Raw genomic sequence first — 24,232 nt, forward strand, 5'->3', positions numbered from 1 at the left:
CATGGTCGACTAGGGTCATGTCAGCTGTCTTAATAATTTGTACCAATCACAGAGGTCAGATAAAGAGGTCAGAGGTATGACATGCACACATTCACTTTTACAGTGGCCTAACTTTACTGTGGCCTAAACTCATGGTTGTAGTAGCTCTTTTATTTTTCTATTTTTATTGAGAGCCACTGACCCACATGGATGGGGGATAGGTGGGCAATAAAGCACAGTATCGGTCACCTGCCTCCTGGTAAGGTACAATGGAGAATGGGAAAGAAAAATCTAAGACAGTCAGCTCATCTATATTTTTCAGTAGTTTTACTGGACAATCTTATCTAACAAGTGGCAAGCTTCTAGAAGGCGAAGTTTATTTCTGAGGCTCCTTTATTGCCTCCATAAGGGTTAACACAGAGGCAGTACTCAAACTTTGTTCACTGATGTATAAACCTGATGGGGGCAGTTTATTCAGAAAATTAAATTTTCAACTTAGGAACAATTCATCAGCTTCATTTAATATTCAACTCACTTCATCAAGATCAGCAGCTCCAAGGGATAAGAGCTATATGCCCCATAAATCTGATACCTTATACGTGAAACCATTAGAAAAAAGTTGTAGTTTTGCCAGTACCTTCCAAAGTGCAATCTGAATATTTACAGAATATTAATATAGGCAGAGACTTTTACTATCATTTACTCCTACCTCCTACTTTCTTTCATTTTTGACTGGAAATCTGAGACTCAGAATGGTGAAACTCTCTACCTATAATATTTGTGCATGTGACTTTGATGCTTTTACCTTAACTAATTTATTTAATCCATGCAACTTCGTCCTTATTTTTATTAGTAAAAATCCTTATCATCTTTAAATCCTTCTATGAAAAGATCAGTCCAACACTGATATAACATCAGAAGGGAAGCATCAGTATTTTTGGTCTGCTAATTTTATACGTTTTTTTAGCACTAAGTCATAAACATTTAAAGGCAATCGATCCTTTCAGATTATGAAGTCTGTGCTTGTTACCAAAAGGAAAATGCTTTTTGAAATTGTTTTTGAAAAAACAACAGCTGTTCCCACATCCAAAGGTGGGAGAAGTATAAAAACTATCATTTATTTCCGAGGAAGTGGGGTGGTTGTGCGGGGGTAGAAAGAGAGGTAAGTTATATTTTCTCTTTCTGAGTCATATTCCCGTGAATCAGTACAGTGGCAATTCAGTTGTCTGGACTCTTTCTACAAAACATAATTCTCTGGGTACTTTCTCATTCATCACAGAGAAACAGTGTGACTTATTGGAAAGAGTGTGAATTTGGTGTCAAAGAGACCTGAGTTTGAATTGCTGCAATGTCACACCAGCTTTATGATCTTGGACAAGTCATTGATATATTTGAATCCTTTCTATAAAATGGAGACAATAACTCATAAAATTTTGTAAGGATTACATTTAGAATGACCATTTATTTCCATTCACCAATTTTGTGTTTTCTTTGTACAGAGGGAAAAATTTATAAAACTACTGGACCAGTTGCACAACTCTTTAAGGATCGACCTGTCAAAGTATAGGGTATGTGCAAAATTATTTGCCTGAATATTGTAAAATATTGTGTTTGGCTCAGATTTCTTGTCATATTATCAAAAATTATTCACTATGTAATAGAAAAGTAAAAATTCTGATTATGGGATATTGAGTCCTACTTAGTGTCTGCTTGGTTATGTAGGGGACCCTTGTAATGTCCCCTAAGTAAGCAAGCAGATGTTCTTTGTTCACGTACCTTGCTACACATAAGCCTACAGCAGTACTGTGTGTATGTGTATATGTGTGTAGCTTAATTTTTATAATTATTTTAATGACCATCAGTTTGAGTAGCCCTCAGCTAATTTATGAAATAGACATGTGGCCCAGTCCTAATCTTGAAAGCTTACCCTCAGTAACTGCGATATCCTGATATTTCCACAGCTTTTGAGATTGCTACTTGGGTTTACTGCTTAACACACTCATTCTCGATCACTAGAGTGTGTTTTCTTGAAGCTGTCCATAGTTCCATTGTCAAAAATTCTGTACTTGACCTCCAGGTGAAACATACACAAATGCGCACACACACACAAATATTCACATGTGTGTAAGTGTTAATACACCTATAATTTTAGTTATAAAATAGTTACAAAAAATTAGGTACAAGTTTAATTTACAAGCAAAATTATAGTAATAACTATTGTATTCTTCAACAGTTTATCCTAAACATTTTTTTATATCTGCACATAGATATTTCTCCTGTATTTGTTTTTTTTAGTGTCTTATTGATGACTATCTTAATTGCATATTTCTGGAAATTATAATGCCAAATTTTGTTAAACTCATCTTTCATCTTTGGAACTGAGGCCAACACTATGAGAAGAGAACTGCTATGCCATCCAATGAAAGAGTTACTGGAAGGCAAGAAGGGCCTTGAGTTTACCTCATTTGCTGTCCTTTAGACACTCAACTCTGCTCGAATTTATGAATAGCTAAAAGTTACCTGTGGTTTCCCCAACCACTCTTTAAAAGGGCAATCTGAAAGCAGGCTAATCTGAGAAATTTCCCAATGTTAAAATCATTTCTTAGACCAACAGTTTCATAATTATACCCTTTCTTTCAAAATTCTAAACATCTGCATTTTCGTATGTTATTTCTCACCAAATCTCATTAATAGAAACCTTTTGTCGAAATCCACAGTACTTCAGAGAGACACTATGCAATGCAGTCTAATTTTTTAACTTTAAAAAGTGTATTTTGGATTAAAAGTAAATGTAACACATATAAAACTTCCCAAAGTGTTTTTGAAAAAGAAAAATTACCCATCTTGAGAAAACTATAAACAATATTTTCAAATATATGCTGTCTTCCTCTCTTTTAGTAGCAAAACTATTTTATGAACAAGGATGAATAACCTAATAACATTGCATTAATAACATTGTTTTGTATATTTGTATATTTTTATTGCATTGTGGGAATAAATAGAATATAGCTTTGTAAGACTAAGAAGAGGATGTTTCCAAATTGTTTACTTTTTGTACTGTTTTAAGAAAAAAATATACTAAGAATACCATAGAGATGTTTTTTAATTTTTATACAGTTTACTTCTCATTTTCTTTCACATAAAGCTAGTTTTAGTTTGTTTTTTCACTGGAGACTTAATGCTAATAATTCACCCATTTCTTTTTCCTAATTAACCAGGAAAACTTTCCTGCTAGCAATGCTGAAAGGCTGCAAGACCTGAAATCTACTGTTGATCTGCTAACAAGCATCACCTTTTTTAGGATGAAGGTACTTTATTTTATTTCTGTCATTGTCTTGGTGTGACATAACACATTTATTTCCTGGTAGTGTCTAGTTTTACCCTTCTTCGTTGTTTTTTTTGTTTTTTGTTTTTTTGTTTTTATGGAAGGGTAACTGACTTACAATATTACATTAGTTTCAGATATACAGCATAGTGATTTGATATTTATATACATTACAAAGGGATCATCATGATAAGTCTAGTTTCCTTCTATCACCCTACCGTTATTATAGTATTATTGATTATATTCTCTATACCAGGGGATCCCAACCCCTGGGCTCCAGACTGGTCTGTGGCCTGTTAGGAATTGTGCTGCACAGCAGGAGGTGAGCAGCTGACAAGAGAGTGAAGCTACCTCTGTATTTGCAGCCACTCCCCAGCACTAGCATCACCACCTCAGCTCCACCTCAGATCATCAGGAATTAGATTCTCATAGGAGCACCAGTCCCGGGTGCCAAAAAGATTGGAGACAACCGCTCTATACTGTTCATTACATACCCACCCCCATGACTTATTTATCTTAAAATTGGAAGTTTATCCTCCTTAATCCCCTTTACCCTTTTTACCCATTCCCTTACCCCTATTCTCTGGCAACCACCAGTTTGTTCTCTGTATCTACAAGTCTATTTCTGTTTTGTTTTGGTGGTTCATTTTATTTGTTGTTTAGACTTCACATAAGTGAAATTATATGGTATTTGTCTTTCTCTGTCTGACTTAGTTCACTTCGCATAACACTGTCTAGGTCCATCCATATCATTGCAAATGGAAAGATTTCATTCTTTTTTTATGGCTGAATAATATTCCTCCCTCCCTCCCTCCCTCTCTCCCTCTCTCTTTTCCTCCTCCTGCTGCTGCTGCTGCTGCTGCTGCTGCTGCTGCTGCTGCTGCTGCTCCTCCTCCTCCTCCTCCTCCTCCTCCTCCTCCTCCTCCTCCTCCTCCTCCTTCTCCTCCTTCTCCTCCTTCTCCTCCTTCTCCTCCTTCTCCTCCTCCTTCTCCTCCTCTTCCTCCTCCTCTTCCTCTCTCTCTCACTCTCACTGTGACATTTCCTTCGTCTATCAGTGGACACATAAGTTCCTTCCATATCTTGGCTATTGTAAATGATGCCGCAATGAACATAGGAGTGTGTATATCTTTTTGAATTGGTGGTTTTGTTTTCCTCAGATGAGTATCCAGAAGTGAGATCGCTGGGTCACATGTTAGTTTGGGGGACATCGATACTATTTTTCATGATGTCTAAGACTGTTTACATTCCCACCAACAGAGTACAAGTGTTCATTCTCACACTAACATTATTTATTTATTTATTTATTTTTGCTCTTTGATAATACCCATTATAACAGGTGTGGAGGGATATCTCATTATGGTTTTGATTTGCATGTCCCTGATGATTAGTGATGTTGAGCATCTTTTCATGTGCCTATTAGCCATCTGTACATCCTCTTTGGTAAAAAGTCTATTCAGGTCCTCTGTCCATTTTTAAATTGGATTATTTATTTTTGTATTTAGTTATGAATTTTTATATAGTTTGGATGTTAACCACTTATCAGATAAATCATTTGCCAATATCTTCTCTCTTTTGGCAGGTTGCCTTTTTGTTTGGTTGATAGTTTCCTTTGCCATACCAAAGCTTTTTAGGCATCACCCTTCTCTCGACCAGTACTGTTCAACTTTATCAATTAAGCTTGATGCCCTTGCCTAAGTTAAATGAATCTTCCTATATAATGTGTGTTGAAAAAGAATTATCCTAGAAACAAAATATTCTGATACATTTGGCTCAAATTTAGTTTTAAATTAAACCCACCTTAAACAAAGCTCTCAAGTAAGTGGACATGGTACTTAAAAAAAAAAAAGTAGTTAAGAATGTTAAATGGAAATGGAGTTTACTTCTCATTTCAGTTTTAACTCAGGTCTTGCTGACTTTCTCCTCTCAAGAGAGTAACTGACTCTTAAATTTACCCCAGTTGTGACCACTTCCATTTTTAGCACTAGCAATGTCTACATACAACTATATTTGATGGCTTAATTCATTAACATTTTTAACTATTATCTACCTAACTATGCAGGCATTTCTTTTTAGATGTGTCTCTTCTACTTTAATAGCAAGTTCTCTGCGATCATAGTTTGGCTAGCAGGACAGTTCATGTAAAGTTTTCCTAAAACTACTGGATAGGCTATGGACTAAACATTTTTGCTCTTGGAAAGAGAGTTTTATGATATTTATTTAGAAAACTCCTGTACAGAAAAAAATAGAAATAATATTTTCTTTTTATTTTTTTCATGATTGTTTTCACTAGAAGCACTAAGAATGGTACTTTATAACTTGGGAGGAAACAAAATCATACTATGCCAACAATCATTTAGATTCTTTAAAGTTTGATTAAAACTTATTTGGTTTAAAATCGCAATTAAATTGGGCGACTGGGATACATAGAATTTATGTCAATTCTTGTTCTACTGGCAGTAGCTCCTGGAACTGTGTGTGGAACAGCCCAGGCTCAGTGGAAAATTTTACAAGTCGACAAATGATTCCTGCCATTGTTCCTGAGAGGGTGGAGAAATGGGAGTGAGGCTAAATAGCCTAGCCTAAGTGTCATATATCTAATTTACAAGTTCTTAGTCACCAGCCTTGCGGTGTTTAGAAAACAAAATCTCCTCAAACTTGCAACCACTCCTCCCCCATCCTAAGTACCAGCTGATGACCTTGTTTTCTATTTCACTGAAAAAAACAGGAGCAAAGATTAGAGAGCTTCCTCAAGCTCCAACCCCAAGCTCCCACCACCCACTCCATCTACCTACTTACCTGTGTCTGTATCCATATACTCTTCCTTCTTTTTATTACTATTGATTAACTGTCTGTTCTAAAAAAGGGCCATCTCTAGAAAAGGCCATCTCTTCCCCTTGTACAATTGATTTTATCCTTCCTTGAGTACTAAAACATTGGTTCATCACCCTCTTGCCTGAATTGTCAAATTTTCCTTCTCTACTGGGCATTCTCCATCAAGAAACAAGCTATTAATCTTTCAATCTTAAAAATATTTATTGACTCTACCTTCTTCTGCAGCTGCTATCCTAATTCCTCTTTACTTTTAATGCCAAAACTCCTCAAAAGTCCTTGTTACATTTTCTTTTCAATTTCTTTTCTCCTGTTAGGTTTTGAACAAATTTCCTCCTCCCATCGTCTGTCTTCCTTCCTTCCTTCCTTCCTTCCTTCCTTCCTTCCTTCCTTCCTTCCTTCCTTCCTTCCTTCCTTCCCTCCTTCCTTCCCTCCTTCCTTCTTTTTTTCTTTTCTTTTCTTTCTTTTCTTTTTCTTTCTTTTCTTTCTTTCTTTCTTTTCTTTTTTTTTCTTTTCTTTTTTCTTTTGTCTTCTCTTTCTCTTTTCTTTCTTTTTTTACTACAGACAAATTCGCTTTTTGTTACACAGATCTGTTAGTTGACTACAGTCAACACGCAGAACAGTTCCGTAAGCCTCCAGAATTCCCTTGTGCTGCTCCTTTGCAGTCAACGCCTCTTCCATTCCCTGGCAACCACTGGTCTGTTATTGTCCACTATAGTTTTACCTTTTCCAGAAGAACATCACATAAATTAAATAATATGCCATGTAACATAACACCTTGGCTCTTCATCCATCTTGTTGAGTATGTCGACAATTTATTCCTTTTAATGTTGTGTTTGTACCAAGGGCATTTGAATTGTTTCCAGTTTGGAGCTATAACAAAACTGTAAAAATATTCATATATATGTATTTTTTAGTGTAGTTTTCACTTTCTTTGGGTAAATACCTAATAGTGAGGTTCCTGCGTCATTTGGTAAGCATACATTTTACTTTACAAGAAATACCAAATTGTTTTTTCAAAAGAGTTGTATAGTTGTGCATCCTCAGCAGCAACATACGAGAATTCCGATTCCAGTTGCTCTGCACTTTTTAGTGAGACTCTTGGCATTTTCCATGCTTTGAATTAATTTTTTAGCCATTCTAAAATATCTTATTGTGATCTTAATTTTCTCTATTAATTAATATTGCTGATTATTCCTTCTAGGTTTGATTTGCCATCTGAGTTTCTTTTATGAACAATCTGTTGAAATATTTTGCCCAATTTTCATTAGGTTATTTTCTTATTGTTGAGTATTAAGAATTCATTGTAACTCCAGATACAGGTCTTTTGTCGGGTACTTCATTGCTAATATTTTCTCCATGTCCGTTCTGTCTTTTCAGTCTCTAACACTATCTTTTGTACAGCAAACATTTTTTATTTTAATGAAGGCTACTTTATCAATTTTTCTAAATATGGATAGTCCTTCTGGCAAAAGCATGTTCACAAAAAGATTTTCCTGTGTTTCTTCTAAAATTTTTATGTTACCTTTTATATTTAGTTCAGTGTTCCATTTTGAGAGTTTTTTTTTTAAAATAAGCTGTGAAAAATGAGTCAAGAATTTTTTTTTGGCATATGCGTTTTTAATAGTTCTAACACCATTTATTGAAAAAAATTATGTTTTATCCATTGAATTGCATTTACATGATTGTCAAAAAAATCAGCCATATTTAGGTCTATTTCTGAACTCTATACTGTTCAATTGTATAAACTTTCACCATTACCATGCTTCTTTATTACTGCAGCCTTATGGCACATTTAAAAATTAGGTAGTGTGAGTCCTCCACCCTTTTTCTTTTTCAGAATTGTTTAGATGATGTTAGTTCTTGTTGAAATTTTGATTGGGATCGCATTAAAACTACAGATCAATCTGTAGGGACTGAAATTTGAGCAATATTAGATTTTCAAATTTGCCCTTATTTTTTGCTAAAGTCTAATCAGACTTTTACCCCATCACTTCACAAAAAAATGATCTTGTCAAAATCACCAACCATTATTTTGCCAAATCTAGTGGCCAATTATCAATCCTCATTCTACCATGTTCAGTGTCACTTAATATATTTCATCAATTTTTTCTCCAGGAAATTCTTTTTTCCCTAGATTTCTAGGACACCCCCTTGCTTAGTTTTTCTCCTATCTCATCGGCTGCCTTTTCCCAGTTTTCATTGATTTTTTATGGTCTTCATTGCTTTGTTCTTTCTCAGTTGCCTGATGTCATAAGGCTGGAATTACCCAGTTTTATTTCTTGGACCTATTCTCTTTTCTAACCATGCTCATCTAGTCTTGTTTCTTTAAAATTCTCCTCTAAGCTAATAGTTTCCAAATTTATCTCTCTAGCCCAAACATCTCCACTACTCCAGATTTATATACCCAGATTTCTACTTGAAATCTACTTGTATGCATAACAGTCTTCTCAACCTTAACCTGTCCAAAACTGAGCTTCTTCTCTCTCGAGCACAACCTTGCTCTAAGGACCTCAAAGCTAAGGTCCTTACAATAGCATATCTGTGACTTTTCCCCTTGGCCCATCCTCCTATTTCTCTGAGTTCCTCTACTATTGCCATCCTCTGTGTTAATTCTCTTCCACTACCTGCTATCCCCTCTTCTCTGTTTTATTTTTGTTTTCAACATGTATCATCATATAACATATTCGACTGATTTATTTATTATCTACTAGAATTTAGGTACACGAGGAAATAGATTTTTGTTTCTATTGTTTATTGCAGTATCATCATTCTCTGGAATATAATAGGTGATAAATATTTGTTAAATGACTAACTGGAGTAAATGAATGAATGAAAGAAGTGATTGGTCACTTTAAGTTTTTCTATTTGAGTGTTTACAGCTATGGTCATTTTCACTGAGTTGTTATAACAGAAACTTAAAGTAAACATTTACACATTTAAAACATTTCTAAGATCACATTTTTCCTGAACATAGAAAAATCAACTAAAAGCATTTATTGAGTATTGTTTGACTTGTTTATGCTAGATTACAATGTTCTACTTTTGAATTTAAGAAAATAATTTGTCCATCAGGTTCTGGAACTACAAAGCCCCCCAAAGGCCAGCATGGTGGTAAAGGACTGTGTCAGAGCTTGCCTGGATTCTACATACAAGTACATTTTTGACAATTGCCATGAACTCTATTCCCAGCTAATAGACCCGGTAAGAAGAGATATGTGTCTACTTTGTTTTATAATGTCCGTTTCCATAGGTTTAAAATGACAGTAAATGGGAAAATATGTTCATTTAATTTCACATTAACTGTAGGCTTTGCGAATTTTCAAATGTTTTCTTTACATTTGAATATCACTTTTATATATATAAAATAATGCTCTCCTTCCAATAACTTTTTATAGTAAAGATGTAAGTAACTTTATTATTTTTCAAGTTTTTCAGGTAAGGAGTCAGTTTTAGAAGAATAAAGTGATTTTTCTCAAAGTCACATAGTGGACAAGTGGCAGATTTGGGGCTAGATTTAGGATTCTAACTCATGTCCCTATTTTGTACTGCTTACCTTATCAATTTTACTTCATAAAAGTGGTACATGGAGAAGTTTCTATAGAATAAGATGGTAAAATTGTCTTTATAGCATATAAATTTATTAAGAAATATTTTGAAATATAAAAGAAAATACAGAAACTAAATCAAGCATGCATATATTTGCCACCTACACGACAGTGTTAACATTTAGCAGTATCCACTCTGCTTCCTATTGTTTAAAGGCATTAAGTGTAATACATGAAATGGCATTTCGCTTTGCATTTTCAAATTCTATCCCCCCTTCATCTTCCTCCTTCAGAGATGAACACTATATATATATTTATTTTTTTTGCGAGAACACTGTTTTAATATCGGTGTGTTTGAATGTCTTTTCACATGTACTCAGTGAACACTTCAGTTTTATTTTCTGCAAACTTCCTATTAATCTTATGCTGATTTTTCTCTTGGCTTGCTTATATTTTACTTATTAATTTGTGAAAAATTCTTAACTATATTACGAATATTAATCCTTTGTTGGTTATGTGATTTTACATATTCTCTCTTTATATTTGTCATTCTATTTCCTTGAAGTGTTCTAATGGATGCTCTGATTTATATATTGCTATTACTTCTATAAAACTGGTGTTTGGGGGTGGCTTCTTAAATGTATCTTTTGCCTATCTATTCTCTGAAGAATGCAGTTGCTCCTGTAGATATTGAAAACTGCAATTACTTATGGAACTTCCTAGTTACTTGAGTAAGGCAGATTCTAGAAAACATTTTGAATTGAAGGCAAGTGGGATTCTTTTCAGCTGGGTTTCAAGTTAGGTTTCTTATGTCATTAAATCTTTCTGGAGTCACTGATTCCTTAGCTTACTAGGAGAAAAAAAAAAATAAAGCTGATGCCTGTCATTGTATACACAAAACAATATATAACCATATACTTTGTTCATAGTTTGTGTAGTTTGTAATTCACGCTAGATGTGCTCTTGTTTAGAAACTTGGTTCTCTCGATTTCTTAGAATCAAATTGTCTCTCATTACGCTCTTCCATTAGGTGGATTTCTAATGGCTTCCCTTTATCTATTCTCTATTATCTATCTTCTTCCCAGAGGTTCTTTCAATTCTTCTACATTCTCAACATGATTTTCTTTATTTTACCAAAAATATAAAATTGAAACCTTTATTATACCATGCAAATTATCCATACATAATTTCATAAACAATCATCCCAGATCTTACCAGCCTCAATTTTCTACTTCTTGCAACTCCAAACCCAGACCAGTCCCCTCTCATGGTCTCAAAAGTCTATTTCACAAATCAACCACGTTTTATGTTTTATGTCCTATATACCTAAAATGTTCTTCTTCCATTCTCTGCCTTCATCAAAGTCCAACTTAAATATGAGCTCCTGTTTGGCTAATTCACACCCAATGGATGAATCAAATCACCAAGATAAAGAGGCATAACTTACTTAGTGTCTTTATAATATATTAATGATAATTATTATTATTAAGTAATAATAATTAAATAATAATAACCAAGTATTATTAATAATAATACTTATTATTATTTTACTTCTATGCGATATAGGAATATGGGCAGTTCCCATAAAGCAAACATGCCCCTAACAAAAAGTAAGTAAATTGTTACATAACAATGAATATAATATAACTTAATATTTGCTGACTTGACTTTCAAAAAAATATATATATATTTACATAATTAGACAACAAACTAGTTTTCTTTATGGGTATATATAGATCTATAGATTTTGTGTTAAATTTTGTCCGTGTGGGGAATGTTTGGAGCTAAGCTTTAAATCTAAGAAAAAGACTTTTTATAAATATTGTTACTGATTGAAATTCTAAAGGAAATACTCATTAGATATGAATAATTTAGGAAACTAATATTTCCTAGAGCCCTTCTAAAAGCATCTTGGAATAGTTGTAATGATTAAGGCTCACTTCCCTCAGTTGACTGCAACTTCATTCTCCTGGGAGCTCAAGTGAAGACCTTTTTTTCCTCACACTATACATATGAATTGCCCTCGATTTCTGAGGGCACGTATCATGTAAGTGGAGAGCCAAATAAAAGTTTACCCACAGGAAAGTAACATGAAAAACACTGTACCCCCAGTACTTAAGACAGTGCCTGGATCATAGTAGGTGCTTTAAGAAGCATTTGTTGAATGAATTGAATAGATGAATAAACAATGTTTTTTCTCAAACAACACAATAAGAATATACAGAAATATTTAGCATGTCATAAACAAGACAGAAAGAAGTGCTCTTTCCTGTGGTAGAAACTCAGTGCTTGCCTGAAGCCTCTTGCAGTTGTTCTGGGTCACGTTTCAGGGTCCTCAATGATGAGATATGGGAGGATTTGATGAAAGCCACACCTAGTCCCAACCCTTAAAAACATCCTGCAGTATCTTCCAGCTCTCTCTTTTCTGCTTCAGTAACCTGGAAGGACACACATTCCAGATGGTACTGCTACCAGATGGAGGAGGGCTGGGCTGTCCAGCTAGTTTGACTTAGGATATTTAAGAAATAATCCATCATTGCATTAACTCACTGATATTCGGAGGTTTATTTAATACCACAGCACATATTGACTTATTTTGACCAATAGACCTTTAAATCCATTTCCAACTTACCACCCAAACTATCTTTAAAATATATCCATGTTTATATGACTATCCTAACTATATAATCTCCATTTATTCGTGGGATTAAGTCCAAACTCTATGCCATTACTCAAAAGTCCTCCAAGGTCTGAGCTCTGACTATTTTTTCTTATTTCAACTTAATTTCCACCTTACATTCTATGATTCAGGGCACTAAACTTCATGATACCTTTGTCTGCATTATTTTCAGCAGCCTAAAGTTGCTTCACCTCTCCAAACACTCTCGTGACTAACTCTAGCTCATCTGACCTTTTCTTCAGAAAGCCTTCAGGACCTCTCCTAGCTGAATTAAGTGTTCCTGCTTTCTGCACTTGTAATAATAACCTGATATGTCACTACTAGTGCACTTATGCTGAATCATTGGGCACATAATATAATATCTGTTTGGCACATCTTCCCTAGTGGGCTATGAGTTTCATCTTTGTAGCTCCAGTGTTTAACACTGTGCCTGACACGAAGTAAGGTTGATAAAGTAATTAATAAAAAAAAAAATTTTGTAAAAATAGAATTATGTTACTCGATTTCCTTCAGTAGCTCCAGTTCTAAATCTGTGGTCAAGAATATGATCAAAACATTTGAGTTCAAATTCTAGCTCTACCGCTAATTAATTTTGTGGCATTGGATAAGCTGCTTAGCCTCTTCATGTCTATTTTCTTTATTAGGATATATTTTAATATTTATACTACTTCTGTTTTTTCTGAGTTTTCTTTAGATGATTTAATGCCTGAAACCAAAAAATAAGAATCTCAGAGTTGTCAGACACATTACAATTCTGATTATTTAAATGTTGAGCATGTATTTTCCAAAGACATTTTGAAGAGCCATATAAAAATAATGCTTGGAATAAAAATGGAAAATAGATTTAACAGAAAAGTCAAAGTAGTTGCAGTTAGAAGAACAAGATAGACGTGTGGCCTCTGGAGTCTGGCTTCACACTCATAGAGCTGTGTTTACCTTGCTTGACTCACCAGGCTCCATGTTTATCCTTCTGTTTAGCATAACTAAGAATTCAGACATGACAATGTACAATACGTGATTGATTTCTTGTATAAAGACATCTGAGAGATCAAACTATAACTACCTCGGTGTTCTAATTATGTTTCTTTAATTAATAATGAGTTTAAGAATCTTATAAACTTACTAGCTTTTGAGTAATGATTTTTAAAAATGGCCCATTATTACCTTGTGCCTATTTTTCAAAGTAGAATCTCTGTCTTTTGCTGGTTAATATTCTGGTGTTTCTTAGTCCTTTGTCAGCTTACATGGCAAAGATTTTTCACAATCCATTGTCTTTATCTTTGCCACAGTGCACATTTATAAGAAATTCTCAATTTTCATGTAATCAAATTGATCAACTTTTCTATTTACAACTTATGCCTTGGATTTTTAAAAAGTCATTTCTACCCATCCCACAAATACAGGGTCTCTTTATGTAGACTTAATGAAATGAATGTGTTCTAGCTTGGTAATAATCACCGTTAAGACCATCCAACTAATTTTCCCTCGGTGGTGATGTTCCATGTTCCTAACGTAATCTTCAGGTTACAGATTTTCTTTTCATATTGATGTTCTTCAAGGAGAGGATAAACTAAAACATTTTCAAATCTGAATTTTTATTTATTTTAATAATTTTTTTATTTTAAAGAAACTGTCATTTGTTCCCTGAGGTGTCTTCAGAACCTACACTAGTGCCTGGCATATGATTGAGTCAACTTGTCTGTCTGTCTGTCTGTCTGTCTGTCTGTTTCCCGCCCTCCCTCCCTCCCTCCCTCCCTTCCTCTTTTCCTTCCTTCTATCCATCCATTCGTCCATTTATCCATCCATCCATCCATCTATCCTATCCATCTATCTATCATCCATCCATGGAAAATCACATATATGTATTCTTAGAGTCTCTTTGTTTCTCTCCCAAATCAAAATTCCCTGTCTCTAACCTCTGAGACAATCTCTATTATAAATTTGATATTAGCTTTCTAGTTTGTCTTTATATACATTTATTATAAATGTCTATTATTCATTTGTGGTGCTATCTGTATCTCCATTAATCTCTCATATACTACACTTTATAAACAAATAGTACAGGGGTATGTTTACATGTGGCAACTCTGGAATTGGACTGCCTAAATTATTTGGTAGGAATTTGGTAGGTCAACAATTTTTAAAGTTTAATATTTCTTTTCGAGAACCTAAGCTGATACATTTAGATAGAGTTTATTGATTTTTTTTATAACTGCCTATCACGTTATTATACCTCAATTTACATATTAACTCTAACGTTTCACTTTTATAAGTAAATGTACAATAAGTATTTTGCAGAGGAAGGCATATGTGCAGCGTCTAGTCTGTACTCTTAAAGAACAAGAGAATACCCTTTATTCCTCTACTTTTCCATTTCTACTGAAAATAATATAAACTTGTCATTTTGTGCCATGTGGTCATACACACCCTCTATTTTTTCACGTGTGTTAAAATGCCTTGTTGCTTGTCTGATTCCCACAGTAAACACTGATTTTAATGAGGAGAGAAACTCTGTCTTACTATTATTGAATTTCAGTATATAACACTGTACCTCACAAACAGTAGCAGAAATCAAGAAATACTTGCTTAGGTAATGGAACTTTATATGATAACATCTTTCTTAAATTTGTTTTTCAGTTATAGTTGACATACAATATTACATTAGTTTCAGGTGTACAACATAGTGAGGAGACATTTATATACCTTATGAAATGATCACCCTGATAAGTCTAAGTACCCATCTGGCATGGCACATAGTGATTACAGTATTATTGACTATATTTCCTATTTTCTACATCTCATGACTATTTTTATAAGTGGTAATTTGTACTTCCTAATTGATTTCAACTTTTTACCTACCTCTCCAATTTTCCTCCCATATGGCAACTATCAGTTCTCTGTATCTATGAGTTTATTTCTGTTTTGTTCATTAGTTTATTTTTTTTAGATTCCATGTAAAAGTGAAATATGGATTTGTCTTTGTATGGCTTATTTCACTTAGCATAATACCCTCTATGTTCCATGTTGTCACGAATGGCAAGATTACATTCCTTTATTTATGGCTGAATAATAGTACACACACACACACACACACACACACACACACACACACACACACACTCTCTCTCTCTCTCTCTCTCTCTCTCTCTCTCTCTCTCTCTCTCTCTCTCTCTCTCCCTCCCTCCCTCCCTCCCTCCCTCCTTCCCTCCCTCCCCACATCTTCGTTATCCAGTCGTCTACTGATGGTCACTTAAGTTGCTTCCATATCTTGGTTATTGTTAATAATGCCGCAATGAATGTAAGGGTGCATATATCTTTTTGAGTTTTGTTTAGATAAATTTCCAGAAGTGGTTTTGCTGGATCACATGGTAGTTCTGTTTTTAATTTTTTTGAAAAACCTTCATACTGTTACATAGCTCCACCAATTTATATTCTTGGCAACAATGCACGAGGCTTTCCTTTTCTCCATATCCACACCATGACTTATTATTTCTTGTCTTTTTGATGATAGCCATTCTGACAGGTGCAAGATGATATGTCATTGTGGTTCTAATTTACATTACTCTGATAATTAGTGACATTTAGCATCTTTCTATGTACCCATTGGTCATCTGTATGCCTTTTTTGGGGGAAGTGTCTATTCAGATCAAATGTTTTGAAAGTGCATCCTCATGTAGGAGATCGACCTCATCATTCAACTTTGCTAAATTGTCTCTTAAACCTATAAAGTTCTTGGTTGTCTCTCAAACCTTTGTGGTTGTCCAAGCAGCCTATTTTATTTTTTAATAGCTATCAGTAATTAAGGGTGTGACAAGACTGGTCACTGTCCTAAAGGTAGGAATTTCATTGAGTATCTAGACAAAAGGCTGGTTGGAAGCCAGACCCTCAGGCAGCAGCTTTTAAAGTATGCAAATATATATTATGAATTATAATGCAGAATCAAATCAACTGAAAACATTTTGCTTTGTTTTCTTTCTAAAATACAGCCTGGAGAATTATTAAAAGACTCAGTATGTAACAGGTCTTTCTATAAGTCGTTTTCATGAAATATTAAATTTGAAAATAGTTGTCAAGCTCAGCTTTAGAAATAAAATAATTTTTTCCCATTTTAACTTCATTACCAGAAATTCTAAAAAAAAAACAAAAAAAAGAGCTAACTTTTAGTACTACATATTTCCAATCATAGCTCTTTGAACCCTAATAAATATTTTAAAAGATGAAGCAAGAATTAGGTGGTTTTATCAAGCTACTGTATTAAAAAAAAAAATACTTCAAGCCTCCAAAGTTATCATATAAATAGATAAATTTGCAGGTGTAATGTTTTTAGGAGAAAGTGATTTGGGCAGATAATCACTAAGAAAGCAGATGAAGGAGACAGACAGACAAATGCTTTCATCCTTTTAGTAAACTATTCTGTGGTTGACAGATAAATTCCCCTTGTTCTTGAAATAGGATTTTATTACAAAACAAATTTTTTATTTATTATTTTAAAATAATGTTATTCTTTCCTCAATTAATATCAAAAGCCATGTAGGCCTAGCTATGCTAATTGTGGTATTACCCAAAGAGGTCTGATTTTTTTTTAGTTTTAAAAAAAGAGAATTGAAAGGATTCTATATTTAATCAGTATGCCATCTATATTATTTTTGTAATAAATTTAAATGTTCAAAATCCGATCATGTGAAAACGCAGTGGTAGTGATGGTAGATACTAGGAAATCTAGTTGTTACTGAGCTAGCAAAGCACCAAGGATATATATATTTTTTTACTTGACCATTATTTATCTCTATGTGTAGGGTGATTTCCAGTCCTCCAAATTTGCCAATCCATGCAATCAGAACCTGTGTATTTCCTATCGTGTATAAGGCATTAGGTGGGTGCTAGGTATGGCGCAGTAAGTCACTCAAAGAGCCTTGCTGTCGCCAATGGGGTGATGTGAAATCTGGTGCCACCCCAGTGGCGTGGGGGAGGAGGAAGAGGTGGATAATGGATGGTGGTATTGTGTGTTGTTACTTGGTTCTTCCCCACTGACACAGGAAAGGATTACAGGTTGGCAAGATTTAGAAAAAGTAAGATTTATTGAAAGTACATTTTAGAAGGAGACCAGTCATGCTAAGGAAGGCAGCAGCCCTGTGGAATTTAGGAGATGAAGAGATAAGATAGTACACCCCAAAGGGAGGGGTGGGTTTCCAGCGAAGAACACTGTAACGATGCAGAAATGGGAGAGTCTGTTTATATTTGGACCATGATGGGAGGTCCTTGATGATTCATATGTGATGTCACCTTGACTGACAGTTGACTGCTATATAACTTTGGCTACTGCACATGTGCTTACCTAGAATTCAGTCTGTTATAATTAGATTCATGAACTTCTAGGCATAGTCATGAGATTATAATGAGGCTGAAGTTATGGGCAGTACTTTCTGTGCATGTGTTTGTAGCTGGTTTAGGCCAGCAGCTATTATGGCCTTTATGCTCTAGGATTTTGGGTAATTTATAACCCGAAAAGGGAGATATTTCTGGAAGTTGCTTAAGGAAGGTCTTCTGGGGATGTCTCTATGGTTACAGAGCTGAGCCTTGGCTCCTGTCACTCATGCCTAAGTACCTAACTTAGGTACCTAAGTACCTAAACTTTGCTATCAAAGTTTATTTTCTACTGCAGGATTCACAAAGTATAGTCAGAGACATGTAGCATCGACATCACCTGGGATCTTGCTAGAAATGCACATCTCAGCTCCCTAACCTAATTCCCCAGAAGCTACTGAGTCAAAAACTGAGGGTGATGTCCAGAAATTTATGTATTAACAAGCCCTGCAGGTGATTCTAATGCAAATCATGTTTGAAAATCACTGATCTGCATAATTCAAATAAATAAAGAGGCAACTACATACAGTGTGGCAAATGCAGAAAACAAAGATAGAGAGTTCTGTGAGCACGTAGAAGGCTCATGTAATCCCTTGTCGGGGCTGAGGGCTCAAGGAAGGCTTTCAGGAAGAAGTGACTCCTAGGAAGATATATAAAGGATAAGTAACCTATTCCTATAAGCAGCCTGAGGTGACCTCTGAAAATGGTACACTATTCACTTGAACCAAAAAAAACCCACAAAATTATGCAAATCAAGAGGTTCAAATCTTTGTGCTTACTTTAAGAACATTCATGAAACTGCCCAGGCCATCAAGGGTATGTGTATCTGAAAAGCCACCAAGCATCTGAAGGATGTCACCTTACAGCAGCAATGTGTGCCATTCCATCATTACAATGGTGGAGTTGGTAGATATGTCCAGGCCAAACAGTGGGGCTGGACATGAGGTCGATGGCCCAAAAAGAGTGCTGAATTTTTGCTGCACATGCTTAAAAATGCAGAGAGTAATGCTGAACCAAAGGCTTTAGATGTAGGTTCTGGTCATTGAGCACATCCAGGTGAGCAAAGCTCCCAAGATGCGGAGCAGAAAGCATAGAACTACCGGGCAGATTAACCCAAACATGAGCTCTCCCTGCCTCACTGAGATGATCCTCACTGAAAAAGACTAGATTGTTCCTAAACCAGAAATGCAGATTGCATAGAAGAAGAAGATATCCCATAAGAAACTGAATAAATAAAAACGTATGGCCTGGGAGTAAATTTAGCATCAAATAAAGGCTAATAAAAGTAAAAAAGATAAAAAAGGGTAAGTAAGAGTTGGACATAGAAGATATGTTAGGAAAAAGAAGGATGTGGCAGGGTGAGGGACAAAAGTCCAAAAGAGTATTACAAAAAGAAGGAGGGTTCCACATAACCTCAGAGGTATGTGAGGGTTTCATCCCTCTCAGAACTGAAGGCTGCTGCAGTTGTGACCAACCAACCACAGTGCCAAGCTGATCATGAGGCTTAATCAAGGGTGAAGGGTGTCACAAATTATTTGATATTAATAACAGTGAAAGTAGTAGGGACTACAAATAGTTTCCTTTTACTGGTGATAGATAAGGCTGAAGAGGAAGCAGATGCTTTGTAAGCCAAGTTAAAGAGTTGGGGTTATTCTGAAGGAAATGTAAAGCCAGCATGATGGTAGGAGCATGGTGTGATCACATTTGTGTTTTATAAAGATGGGTCTGGCTACAGAAGAGAATTAACTGGAGGGGTAAGACTAGAAGCAGGACGAGCAGCAAAAAGGCTATTTGAGTAATCCCGCTGAGTTATATATTATAAGAGAACTCGACTTGTTCTTGCTAAAATAATTTATTTATAAAAATTCACCCTGTGTCTTCAGTGTATGTTGAGTAAGAATAATACGTACAGAAAGATTAAAACTTTATCTCTTAAATAATAGCTTTCAAGTTGGGAATTCTGGACAACTATAAGCATTTGTAGAAAGTAAGAGGAAATCACAAGCTATTTTTGGTATATTAGAAAGTACAACAAAAATCATACATTTGTGCAAAAGCAAATTAAAAATTTATTTGTTTTATTTTGGCCGAAGTTGTGCCAACTTGTTGTAGATACTCTGGTCATAATGCTGATTAGAAACTCCAGCTTGACCTTTATACATCACTGGACAACAAAAACGTGAGGAAATGAGCTTTTTGCTTAACTATGAAAAAAAAAGTGAAGTAAGATTAATGAGAGAAAACTAAATAAATGTATCTTGCTATTTAAAGATTACACACTATGACATGTTTTCTATTATGCGGTGTTTCTGAATCCAAGTGAAGTAGATGGCTACCCAAGCATTAGGCAAAAAACTGATCTGAAATTAAAAATTAAACTGCATAAAAACAGTTCAGTTTTTGAGATAAAAACCATATTTTATTTGTAAGTAATTGTACCCAGAGCTGCAATGAGAGGGAAAGGAATAAGTGTCCACGAAAGCCCTGTGTTCCAGGATTTTGAGCAGGGCCCCAATTCAATGTTTATTTCTCTTAAGAGTAGGGAGCTTACTAGGGCTTAATGTCATTTTGTTCACATTTAAGTTCCATTTCTCTCATTTTTTGAGTGACAGACACTTTTGTAATTTGATTGAGCTGATAACTGTTTGCACTTTTAGTGAGTAAAAATAAAAATTTAGTAAATTTTTGTGTGGGAATGAGCGCATGAATCTAAATAAAGTCTATAAACCTTATGAAAAACAGAAGTACCGTGTCTAAGGTTCACCTCAGTAATAAAAGTGTAATATGGCACTGATTGTCCTGTGTTCTTCATTAAATGACTTAAAGGACCTTACTCAATATAACTTGTGTCTAAAAAGTGCTAGTAACACACTCATCTGATGATTGATTCTCCTTGATCAATAGTTAGTTGTGTGAACTAGAAAACAATGAATGAATCTAACTCTAGCATGCTGGAAGGATTTTTGGCTAGACATAAGAACAATCAAACTGGGTCATAACTGCCAGGCAGGCAACTGCATTTGCATATGTTGCTGATGACTCTAGCACTTTGTCATGAACAGTAATTCACATCGAATTGCAAAGAATCTAGTCACTGAGACAGTGCAGTCCCACTTTGTTTCTAATTTTGACAGCATTTCCTCTTTGCCCAACAGAGACTACCCCATCCTTAGAATTAAACCAGTCCCTGTCAGGACTGCAGAGCTGCAAAACCAGCTACAGCCTCGGGCTATTTTAATGGTTCTCTCAGTCTTTTCTCCACTCTGTTCTTGATTTCACTGCATTGCTTAGATTCTTCCCTTTGCATTCTTTCCCTTCCAGCCAGTGACCTTCAGAGGCTAAGCTCTTCATATCCGCTGGAAGTCTCACCTTTGTCTTCTTAGGACCTTAGGAGAGGGCGAGTCTCTGGTTACTACCCACAGGCCCTGCATCAAAGTAATATTTCTTTTTATTTGCTCAAATTTATTTCTTGTATTTGCAAGATATCCTTTGCATTACCTAGAAATTTGGGATAGCACAGAAGTCCATGTTGATTCACCATTTTATGTATAGCTTTGTGTCCTGGGACACTTAGGCTTATTTATAAGAGTCTGAGTCTTTCCGGTCAGTTCTCATGTAACAGATTTCTAGGGTCCCCGCCTACACTGTGTCCCCCAACACTTGACCCCTAGTAGCTTCACCATCTTTGTAAATATTGTACAAACATTCTTTAGAACTTCTACAGTTACTCTCTGTCTCCCTGAAGGTTCAGCACTTGGACCACCATCTTATTCAGTTGTAATAATATTATAGGCTTTTCTAAGGAAATAAAAATGATTCGCTTCAATTCTACGTTTTGAAGATATTTAGAATTATGTTAACTTTTCTAATCTTTAAAGCACTTTAGTTGTTCCATGGAAGAAAAGCCATTTGGGACATTGCCTGCATATGTTATTTTCTATTTTTAAAAATGACTCCTAAAATCAAGCATCTCTCCCTCAGATACAGAAAGCTTATTTTTATTTTAAAAGCATCTTTGTATCATGATAATTCTATTCGTAATTAATTACTAATGTTTCATCTATGTATAATTTTGTTGATGCATTTTCTACCTGCTGTACAGAACATTTTATTCCATAACATGGCAAAATGTTATAAAGAAGCCGGCAGCTTAGGGTACTTATGTTTAGCCCTTACAGATTTCCCTTACGGTTTTACAGATGTGGATTTTAATCCTGCTTTGTATTTTGCCTGAGACTTATTTTCTAGCCCAAAGTCAGATCCATGGGATTAAAAGCATTCTTGTCTGAAAACATTATATTTTACTAATGTGCAAACAGACACATCCATACTGGTACCTGTAGTTTTTTGTTGTTTTTGGTATCTTGGTTCTATAAAGTTTGTGTGCTAACATTATAAATATGATCTGTTAATTGTTTTAAAAATGACTGTTTGACCCAGGATAGTGGCAGTAAGTGTATTGCAGTTTCCTGAAAGAAATGTCTGACATCGATGAAAAAGAAATCTCTCAGTGATATTTCTATTAAACAACATCCTAAAAGATGGTGTTTTATTGCGGCAATGTGCCTAAGCTCTCACAGATATTTTACAGAAAATCCATAGAAAATGTCTTCCTTCATGTTTCTAAAAAATGGCTAAGCTGTCTGTAAAGCATTTTTGGACAGCCCTCAATTACATGTGTATACTATGCCATCATCTAAGGGCTACATGGCACTAATATCCCCATAAAACATAGCAGGACGCTATTCCCAAAACCCAGTTAGATCATGAATTATTGACATCTGACATTGCTATCTTCTCATAGTAAACCTGAGTGTATGTCATCGAACCTCAGGAGCTAAAAGTGACTTTACAGTGCAAGAAATTTAATTGTGCATAAGATTGACTCTTAATGACATGAAAATTACTTATTTAAATCTATGTATATTAAAATTTATATTAAAAAACTTTTTCCGAAAAGTTATCATAACAAAATGTACCAACAAAATATAAGAAAATATGCTAACTCCCACATACCTTATATTCCAAGCAAAACAAACAGTTCCTCTTATATATGGCTCACATTTTCCTACTGTCTTGCCTTTTTTACATATAGCTTTCTTGCTACTATATTCACATTTCTCAACCTTATCTATCCGTATAGGCTCAATTTAACTACCACATTTTTATTAAAATTTCTTGATATAACAACAAATTTCTCTACACTCTAAACTCCTATTTGGGAATTTGTTTCATTTTCTATTATCGTCATTTATTTATTTCTTTATTTTTGCAAGTCTTAGCTCACCTATTATACCACAGCCCCTTTCTAGAGGGAGCATTGAGTCCAGTTCATATCTGAGTCCCTTTCTTCCCCCTGCCCCACCCACACACAGGGCCTTGCACATGGTATCTGCTTAACAAATACTGATAGAATCGGTCAATTCAAAATATTTAAAAATCTCCAAAGAGAAAATGCAAATGATTTAACAAATTACAGCTATTGTGGCTAGAGCATTTGAGGAAATAAATTTTAATTTTGTTTAAATTTTATTTAAATTTAGCCACATCTGGCTAGTGATGACCACATTGGAAAACTCAGTTCTGGCATTCAAAGTACATATTGAAATTCACACTGTGCTACAACACTACAACTGGGCAACAACCAGGTTTCACTAGGGCAAGACTCCCTGAATTGTGCAAGTAAAGGGTTGTCCCTTAAATTTTACACAAGGCACCTCACTTGCCTTACCCTAGGGTAATCCCTGCATTTCTGTGACTGTTAACAAGAGTTTCTCCCCACTGAAATTTTGCCTTATATTGTTGGACTTCGATAAGCCACAGATGACACTGGGTACAACTAATGACTATTCAAGGACAGTGTCATCTATAGGATGGATTGTTCTCAAATCTAATAAATGTTCTTTCTGCTATTCTATTGTAGGAATCAAGACGTGTTTTCTTTTAGCGCATCCCTTTTCCTTGGTAGCTTTTTAAGTATCAGACCTTCTTTCTATAATCAAATTAATATCTTCCCTGTGAAGTGCCTTGGTGCTTCATATATTCACTTCTGAAAAAACTGAATTTGAACAGTGGGTAAACACTGACACTTAATCAGTTAGTATTTCTCTTTTCTAAGCTTCATTTCTTCTCTCTACCCATAATATGGTGATACTAACATGTAATTTATGTTTATTTTCTTAAGAACTACTTAATGATCGCCTTCTAGGTGCCTACTATTTGCACTAAATGTGGATAATTCATCAAGGGAGATTTGGCTTTTTGCTACACAGACTAGATCTAGGTCAATAATTCAATAAGCAGTTATCATAAGTGTATCACGACTTTAAAACCTCTGTTTCGGTAACTGAAACAGAGTGGGCACTTGTTAAATAGTAATTTTTAGTATTATCCTTTCAATTATTTTTAAGGCTAAAGAGTCTATTTCATAAAATCCGGAGAGTGGCTGAATCAGTACAACATTTTTGTTTTAAACGACTATATAATTTGTTAATAATTTGGAATCAC

The 24,232-nt window shown here is 34.9% G+C and overlaps 1 protein-coding gene and 1 pseudogene across 5 annotated transcripts in view; both read left to right on the top strand.

Annotated features, from left to right (window-relative positions):
* UNC13C (unc-13 homolog C) overlaps positions 1-24,232 on the top strand; it is a 620,140-nt gene that overhangs the window by 406,245 nt on the left and 189,663 nt on the right. For all 5 annotated transcript variants that reach the window (XM_016153676.2, XM_016153674.2, XM_016153678.2 and 2 more), the window contains 3 exons: positions 1,479-1,547; positions 3,198-3,287; positions 9,209-9,337. In XM_016153676.2, coding sequence (XP_016009162.2) covers positions 1,479-1,547; positions 3,198-3,287; positions 9,209-9,337 — 288 coding nt within the window. The remainder of the gene's footprint in view (positions 1-1,478; positions 1,548-3,197; positions 3,288-9,208; positions 9,338-24,232) is intronic.
* Positions 18,341-18,982, top strand: LOC107515169 (annotated as a pseudogene).

Source organism: Rousettus aegyptiacus, unplaced genomic scaffold (genome assembly GCF_014176215.1).
Source record: "Rousettus aegyptiacus isolate mRouAeg1 unplaced genomic scaffold, mRouAeg1.p scaffold_m13_p_3, whole genome shotgun sequence".
Classification (NCBI taxonomy): domain Eukaryota; kingdom Metazoa; phylum Chordata; class Mammalia; order Chiroptera; family Pteropodidae; genus Rousettus; species Rousettus aegyptiacus.